At 40.7% G+C, this 9529-nt stretch overlaps 1 protein-coding gene across 1 annotated transcript; it reads right to left on the bottom strand.

Annotated features, from left to right (window-relative positions):
* Nucleotides 1–275: 275 nt before the first annotated feature.
* On the bottom strand, nucleotides 276–7399 carry LOC123086063 (probable protein phosphatase 2C 75). Its single transcript, XM_044507757.1, has 5 exons — nucleotides 6810–7399; nucleotides 5471–5842; nucleotides 5267–5384; nucleotides 1831–2054; nucleotides 276–1693 (listed from the first exon to the last, which is right to left on the bottom strand). Exons 1-5 carry the CDS (start codon nucleotides 6822–6824, stop codon nucleotides 1283–1285), a joined length of 1140 nt encoding a protein of 379 aa, XP_044363692.1. The 5' UTR covers nucleotides 6825–7399; the 3' UTR covers nucleotides 276–1282.
* Nucleotides 7400–9529: the final 2130 nt, after the last annotated feature.

A 9529-nucleotide genomic window follows, 5' to 3' on the forward strand; every position in this document is an offset into this window, starting at 1 on the left:
CTTGTTGAGGAGATCTGACGGATGATGGCGGGTCGTTCGCATACTAAAGTTAGTCATAAGCTCGCCGTGTATGGCTGCAGCACACCCCAGACAGCGGTTTGGCTGTTTTCGGGGCTGGACTCTATTATGAACTTGTGTAAGGCTGAGAAGCCTCCTTGAGTAATGAAATCTCTCTTCTCTCCGAAAAGAAAAATCTAATCGCACAGAATACATGCGTATGCCATCGTCGTAGTCAAAAACTGTAGCTGCACTTTAGAGCATTTGGGATAAAGATACAAATATAATGAGCAGGGCCTGTTCACGTAGAAAACCGAGCACGTACATCGTATTAACATATATATAAACTCAGCTTGAACATGCAAGAAAGGCAAAGCCGACTCGAAACAAACTGAAACTTGCCTCCCAACGCATGTTGCACAATGAGAGTTAGGATTTACATAAAACAGTAACCCTACTCATCCTTAAGAGTAAACCGACATTCGGACACGAGCTCACCGGGCATGCTGATATAGCCAAGAGAGAAGTGCATATTTCAACCCCGAACTTTTGGACTAGTCTAATTTACAACCCCGAACTCCAATACCGTCTAAACTACAACCCCCAACTCTCAAAACCAGCCAGTATTCAACCCTCCCCTCTTTGTTGACCGGTTTTAACCTGGTTGACCGGTTTTGACCAGTCAACAGGTCCAGTCAGCATGCCACATCAGCAAAAAATGCAAAATTTCCAAGGAAACAACTTGTAAAATCAAAGAAAATACAGGAAAAGAAATAAGAAATCCAATTTCTGAAAAACACGGAAAATAAAAAAACAAATTTCCAAAAAAATCCAGAAAAAACCCAAAAACTCAAATTCCAGAAAAGAAAATATTTCCAGAAAAAAAATCATTTTTTATTTTCCCTAGCTTTTTTCGCGAACAATTTTTTTGGAATTTTGCTTTTTTATATTTTTTTCCTAATCTTACAGATTTTTATTTAATTTTTCTTGAAATTTTGAAAAAAAAATCTGACGTGGCATGCTGATTGGACCCGTTGACTAGTCAAAACTGGTCACCCCAGGTCAAAACCGGTCAACAGAGAGGGGAGGGTTGAATCCTACCCGATTTTGAGACTTGGGGGTTGTAATTTAGACGGTATTAAAGTTCGGGGTTGTAAATTAAATTAGGGCAAGAGTTCATGATTGAAATATGCACTTCTCTCTATAGCCAATAAGGCTCTCATCTCCAAAACATCAGCGAATGTGCCTGCTAACTGCAGACTCCCACATCAATATCAGTAAAACTTCATTTCTTGGTTGGACTTGTATCACCAAACTTTGGTAGTGTCAAAAGCGTGTTCAACCGGGTGAAGCCCTCCAATGACCTCTCATCTCCACTTATATTTGGGTCACATTCATCATCGGCATCCTCTGGAATTACCCTTTTACTGAAGTGCTGGGGGGTCCTTAATCGCGGTGGCATCCCTGGACTAGATCCAATTCCCTTGCTAGCAACAGACAGCCCTGATAGCCCACCCGCATCGGCTTCTTTGCTCAGGAAAAGGCAGATCACTGCACAGTCATCCGTTTTGGAGGTTGGGTACTTGAATTTCCAGGTCTGATTTGCTAGATCAACAACAGCACGGGCTGCGCCAGAACGGCCAGAGCATGAGGCAACAACTTCCACCACTTCCTGGTTGGACAGAACATCCCACACCTGTAACCAGAGTGCAATTGGGTATTAGAGTATATTAACAGATGGGCAGTGCATTTATTGAATCAGAAGAAACTATTGTTTCCCCATCGAGAACAAGTCACACAGAAAGCAATGTTTATTTATTTTTGTTTGGTTACCCCATCAGTGGCAAGGACAATGAACTGATCCTTCTCCATGATTCGCCTATAGGTGACCTCAGGTACAGAGATCAGCCCAAAATCCTTTAGACAAAAATCACCAAAAGCTCGTGCCATTGCTAGGCCTGGAGAGTTGCAGTTAGGAAGCCAAAGGCGAGCCACATCTGGTTCATCCTGGTGAGCAAAGACCCGTCCATTACATCGCTTGATCCTCCTAGCCTCTCCTGTTAAGATATTAACATTTCGTTACGGCTCAAATAGCATTCATCACAACAGTAGGAACAGATTTTTTTTAGGATACGGGCTCAGAAGGGAACTAGTGTTTAGTTTGAACAGACATTAATAGACTAACCTACTAGAGAAAACGGTGCATTCACCTAGCTACATGTCCCACACTGACATAAACAAAACAACCTTCATAACTGCAGCTAGAGAGGACCAACGATTGTCGCAAGGGAAACTGTTTCCCGGGTAATGAATCCGCACGGCACATTAGTAGATCAAAACCATATGGCACAAAGATCAAACCATATCGGTAAAAAGCAAACTGACAAAAGTGTGTATATATACACCATGGTGCCTGTAATTCTAATTAGGAAGCATATAATTTCCATGATTAGGAAAGCCTGTGGACACGATCAGAAAGGCACATGCTCAACTTAATGAGTGAGACAAGTGGCCACTACTCCAGCAATTTCTTGCACGCATCTTGATACAAACCAAGGGCTACTAGCTAGCTATGGTGTATATATAAAATGATTCTACAATCCTGGGAGTACCGCTCCTCACATATCACACAGATGAATCGATTATATCTCTTTATATTTTTAATATACTTCATTAATAATTACTGGATGCTCCAAAGTTATAGGAAAATTTCCATTTGAGACCATATATTTCATATTATTTGCACATAAACTGTTTTTAACGTAAAAAATGGTATATTATTCAAACTAAGGGCTGCGATGATATATTTTTGTAAAACTTGTATTGAGGATCTTAGAATAATTAATAAGGTACATTAAGAATGATAAAGAGGTATAATAGATTTTTTTTTGGAGGTATATTGAATATGGGAGTACATACTGCCAGGAGTCAAAAAATTAGTTCAGAGATATGTGTGCGCGTGTGTGTGTGTCTGTGTCCCTGTGTTAATTATATTTATATATACAGGACTAATTTTTTGTACTCCTAGAGGTATGTACTCCCACATTCAAATATACCTCTTAAACAAGCATATTATACCTCTTTATTATTCTCAATATACCTCAATGCAAGTTTTGCGAAAAAACATCGCCGAAGTCCATAGTTTATGCAGTATAGCTTTTTTACGTACAAAAATGCAGTTTACATGTAAATAAAATAAAATATGTGGTCTGAATTGTAATTTTCCATGAAACAGTTAATGATCGACTTTATTTACATTTTTAGGAGAGCCATCTACATAAAAGCATTCCAGCAGAGCCCCTATCCCATCCCCTATTCTAAATTTTAGAAATAGTGGTAGAAAAACTCCGCCTATGTTGTCTCAACATAGTCGGTGCCAAGCCTGGGTAAAGGAGAAGGGTTGTGATAGACCTGGTGAGCCAACATCAAAACTCAGCCACACTTATGGAGATGGAACCCAGAAGAAAATGGACAAGGGTCAGGCCGTCACCCCCTTGGTGGCGCGCCATATCTTCATCTGGATACGGTGATAAGTGAGCAGGGACCGGGTCGTCGCATCCTTCGTGGCGCGCTACATCGACGCCCGGGTGTAGTGAAAAATGAGCAAGGGTCTTCGCATTTGACTCGATGTATGTGAAGGGTAAGGAAGCTAGCCAAGCCTAGTAGGATCTGCTTAGGTAGCTGGAACGTAGGGCCTTTAACAGGTAAGTTACGGGAGCTAGTTGATACAACAGTGAGGATAGGTGTTGATACCCTTTGCGTCCAAGAAACCAAATGGAGGGGACCACAAGGCGAAGGAGGTGGAGGATACCGGCTTCAAGTTGTGGACACGGGAACAACTACTGGCGAGAAGCTCTTCTCATAGGAGGAGACCTCAATGGCCACGTGGGCACATCTAACACAGGTTTTGAAGGGGGTGCATGGGGGCTTTGGCTATCACATCAGGAATCAAGAAGGAGAAGATGTCTTATGCTTTGCTCTAGCCTACAACATGATAATAACTAACACCTTTAAAAAGAGAGAATCACATCTAGTGACTTTTAGTAGTGGTCAACACTACTGATTGATTGTGTTCTCTCAAGAAGAGAAGACATGTGTGCTTGCCTAGATTGTCAGGTGATACCTGGAGAGAGTGTTGTCCCTCAACATAAGCTTGTGGTGGCTGACTTCCGTTTTTGGATTCGTGTCCAGTGGGATAAGTGTGCCAAAGTCACTAGAACGAAGTGGTGGAAGCTTAAGGGGGAGGCAGCTCAAGCTTTCAAGGAGAGGGTCATTAAGGAGGGTCGTTGGAAGGAAGGAGGTGCTCCATCTTATTGCATCCCCATTGAGGTGTGAAGAGGCCTCGGAGACATAGCGATAGTATGGCTAGCTAAGCTTTTCAACCTCATTTTTCGGGCAAACAAGGTGTTAGAAGAATGGGGGCGGAGTATATTAGTACCAATCTTCAAGAACAAGGGGGAAATTCAAAGTTGTAGTGTTGTACTAATTACCGTGCAACTAAGCTGATGAGCCATACAATGAAGTTATGGGAGAGAGTCATTGAGCACCACTTAAGAAGAATGACAAGCGTGACCAAAAATCATTTCGGTTTCATGCCTGGGAGGTCGAGCATGGAAGCCATTTTCCTGGTACGGCAACTTATGGAGAGATACAAGGAGCAAAAGGACCTGCGTATAGTGTTCATTGACTTGGAGAAGGCCTACGGCAAGATACCGTGGAATGCCATGTGGTGAGCGTTGGAGAAACACAAAGTGTAGCTGCGATCTGGGGTCTATGTATGGTAAACAATAGATGGGAATGAGCACGATCTAAAGGCCTCCCTAGTGTAGTTGTGAATCAAATGTTCATGATTTGCATACAAATAAAGATGATTGTACCATATCCATCATGTCAAACATAATATAGAAGTTATCCACAACTAAAAACAAAACTGCTTTATTTCTAACTTTTGTTTCTGCAGTAAAAAATGTTGTGAAGTTACTACCATGGTTATCAGCAAGAACAAGGTGAAAATTCTAAGTCACCACTCTTCAAATATTAGAAATATAAACATATATAAAATGATTGGAGACAAGGAAGAGATAACATACATTCTTGTTCTGAGAAAATGAGCAAGAATGTGCCAATTCAGCAGCAACAGAAAAAGAATCATTCAATTAATGGCATCACATAAACAGTCACAAGTAGTAGGATTAAGCCAACACATTAAACAGAAGAGATATAATATAGAAGATTCATTAATTTAAACTTGAGAGTGAAAGATATTTACTTGGATGATCAGGTTTCAGGTCAACTGTCAACTGATGGGCAACCAAATGACCGTTCTGATCTCTAGTGCCTAATACAGCTCTAGAGTCACCTAGATTCCCGACAATAAGATCCTGACCCTGATGGTATAGTGAGAAAAAATCAATTGCTCATACCTGGAACTTTTGAGTAATTAAAGCCATTCAAGGAATAGGTTCCACTGTACCTGTTTAATTAAAGTAACTGCGGTAGTTCCACTGCAAATGCTATCTATGTTCCGATGTAATTTAAGCTCCTTATCCATAACTCTAAAAGCTTTTCGGAAAGACTCTTTCATTGAGTCAAAGAATTCTAGATGTTCTTCTTTCTGTGCGGTGAATGTGGGAGACTTGTCCTCTGCATCTGGGTATGGAGATAAACTCTCTTCTAAAACTGATCCATCTGAATTGCTGGTTGGGCTCTCCCCATAGTCATCATATATCAAATCACACAGCTTCAAAGGGAGAGTATCTCTTACTTTCCGCGCGACGAGATGGCCATGTGGACCATGACCATCAAAAACTCCACAAAATACTGTGTCTGATCTCCCATTGAAGTTCTGTACATCATGCCCCAAGGCATCCAAGAGCAAGAAAACAAGGAGGCAAACATCAATATCCATTTGTCAAGTATCTATATAATTTAATGGAGAATGCTACAGCGCGAATGCAACGGCGACGTTGACAACCACCTGATGTCAATGAAACGCGACGTTGACATACACCTTATGTCAATGCATGCTCAGCCATCACACTTGCGGAGTCGGTCATGCCACAAGACCAGGCTCCACACGTTCACTCGATACAATTGGCATGATTTAATTCATAAAGAGTGTCGAAAGTGGAATGAGTTAGAAAAGGTCACTATTCTGTTATTCTTTTGATGTGCACGCAACTGTTGGATTCAAATAAACGGTTCACACAAGGGGGTACTCTTTGACTGGGCGAGTCATTTATCTGATCCTGCATTTGCAAGCATGCCTCATTCAAGCATGGACAGTTTCATCTAGAACATAACCTCATGGCCTAAAACGCATAATAATCAATAACCACCTTAACTAAGAGACAGCATATGGGTAAGCAAGACGGTTGCCATATCCAACAAATAAGACTTCATAGTTCATATGGAAGTATGGAAGTGGGAAAGATGGTGGCCAATACTTAATCCTCCATCAGTTAGAGCAAGAAACATCTTCCATGAGCAACATTCATAGCCATCGAGTTGTTTCTTTCAAATATCAAGCCGACATGTAGTCTCGTGTTGGCTAAAACAAGTTGGATCATTATGCCTTGTTTATCCTGTGAAAGCCCCTCAAGTTGTTGGCAATTCATATTTTTGATTTTATTAATGTATCATTTTAACTTGACGTTGCCCGATAAATAAACAACCCCTAATTGTTGACGATACTTCAACTCCCAGGAAACTATTTTACTACGCAAGCTCATTAGTAGCCATTATCAAATAAAGAGGAAATGAACATTCAAAGCACCAAAAGTGTAAATAAAGGGATCTTGTTGTGCAGATACCTCCCACGCGACCATGGCGTCTTGGTTGGTGCCCTTCTTCCCCTGCCGCGTGAAGAGGCAGGCCACATTGCCAGACCCAGTCCAAGCAATCCTCCTGGGGGCCTCCTCCCCCCTCCTCCTGCCTCCTCCCACCTTCCCGGGTAGGGCCGCCACCTCGATCGGCCGCTGGTCTGCCGGCAGGCACGACCCAATCGCCAGCGCCCTCACCACATCCTGCAGGCAATCCAGGCACCCGCCTCCACCGCCCCCTCCCCCACCCCCCGACGACGGCGCCACCGTCGCCACCGCTGCCGCCGTTATAGCCGCCGTCTTGCCCCGTTGGTCACAGCCCAAGCCACCCTCAAAGATTCAACCTCTGCCCAAACGCAACGCTGCCAAGATTTCGATCTTTGCGAGAGGGACAGTGGCGTTCTTTGATGGCGTCGTGGGCGACCAACCAGCACCAACGGGGACACGTCACGAGCTAACCAGAAAAGTAGAGAGGGCGGGATCGGACAAGAATAGGGAGGGAATCCGACAGCGAAAATGGGGACAAAGAAAAATAGCAAGGGAGCGGGGAAGAACAAGTGGCTCGGCGTGGTTTGGTGCAAGGGGATCGGCGGCCGGATCGGTCGGCTCCTTATGTGGACCGGAAACGTTCATACTATGGGAAGAAAATAAAAACTTTATAAAAAATCTACTCCCTCCTTCCATCTATATATGATCTAATGATTTTTTCAAAACCGTCTTTGACTATTGACAAGATTATGGATGTACAATGATGGCATATGGATACAGATGCCTCATGACAAAAAGTAACTTGAAGCATATGTGTTGATTTTTTCTCCCTAATGCAATCTACTGCTAGTGAACCTCATCAAAAAATAGAAAGTAATTTTCACTACACATGCATCCCTCCTCTCCATTTTAACTTTTTAAACTTTATGCACTGGACCACACTTTTTGTCTCTAAGCATCCGTCTCCTGGAGAGGATCCCGCTTCCCCATCCGAACTTACCTTTTCTGTTATTCGATCCTACATGGCATGTGAGGCATCACCATGGGGCTATGCATTGACCATGCCCTTAATACATGACATGCATAATGTAAAACTTATATCATTGAAATTTCCTTTCACATACGAATTTGATGGTATGCTTTGTGTAAGTTGCATGTCATATATTATTGCTTTAACATATAGTCAAAGTTAACCTCGAAAAATGTATTAGGCCCTATATAGATGAAAGGAGGGAGTAAATGTTATGCATCTCAAATTCTATGAGTATGAATATAAACTACTAGCAAATATGCATGTGCGTTGCAACAGGAGAAAACTGGAGTAGATATAAGATAAGTCTGAATCAAATACCAAGACGACATAAAGACTTTTAAAATGTCATTTCAGAAACTATGTCTGAGTGATGTCATGACGAGATAAGGGAATTTTGAAAAGTCATTTCAAAAACAAAAAATGTGATCGTCACATCACGACTTGACTTCCTAAAGCGTCGCAACGAAAAAATATCGTTAAGCAAACTGCATTTGATAGCCCCTGTCTAAGTTAGACTAAGGAATGAGTGTCTCGCCTTGACCTAGCATAGATCGGTTTATCATAATCAGTAATGTGGCACCAGAATAAACATAACTGTGTATGAGGGCAAAATAGAAATTTAGACATTTTTATATAGCTTACAAAAACTAATTCATAGAAAGTTGTGTCAAATTTTGAGGGCTCACTGTTGTACAAGACACGAAAACCTTTTTTACCCAAAGCGAGGGACTAGATAAATCATAAAACGACCTCTACAGATCTCCTAATAAAACATGTAGGTAAGCGAAAGTTCGTCCTGTTAATTATTTACGGCTCTATTTTAATTTTTCTGAAAATATTCAAAAATTTCATGGACATTTTTATCAAATTCCCGATTTTTTTAATACTGAATCTTTTTAAAAATAATCATGAAAATTTATTTGAAATCGTGATTTTTTTATACTATGCGAACAATTTTTCGAAACCATGATCATTTTATAATTTTTCGAATGTTTTTTGAATTCACTAACAGTTTATGATTTGTCAATACTTTTTTTTTAAATCTCACAACCGTTTGAAATTTGGTTCTTCTGGAAATCATGAATTAATTTAAAGAAGAAAAAACTAAAACAGAAATGAGAATGTAAAAAGCAAAAAATGAAATAGAAAACAAGGGCGCAGCAACCTGCAAATGGGTCGGCCCATAACCGTGTGTGGGAGGAGTAGGCGCGCTTGCGAGAGAAAAAAGGAGAGAAAAGGGGTATCGTTGTGTTCATTATTTATGGATCTGTTTTAGTTTTTGTAACCATATTCTAAAATTTGTTGTACATTTTCTATAAATTCCTGAATATTTTTTGAATACTGGATCTCTTAAAAAATCATGAACATTTTTTATTTCATGAACATTTATTTGGAATCATGTTTTTTTATAATATGTGAACATTTTTCTGAAATCATGACCATTTTATGATTTTCCGAATGTTTTTTGAATTCACAAACAGTTTATGATTTGTCAATACTTTTTAAAAAACTCATAGCCTTTTGAAATTTCGTTCTTCTGCAAATCACGAACTAATTTAAAGAAGATAAAACAAAAACAGAAATAAGAACGCAAAAAGCAAAAAAATGAAATAGAAAACAGGGACGCTGCAACCTGCAAATGGGCCGGCCCATTACCGCATGCGGGAGGAGTAGGCGTGCTTGCGAGAGA

Source organism: Triticum aestivum, chromosome 4A (assembly GCF_018294505.1).
Source record: "Triticum aestivum cultivar Chinese Spring chromosome 4A, IWGSC CS RefSeq v2.1, whole genome shotgun sequence".
Classification (NCBI taxonomy): domain Eukaryota; kingdom Viridiplantae; phylum Streptophyta; class Magnoliopsida; order Poales; family Poaceae; genus Triticum; species Triticum aestivum.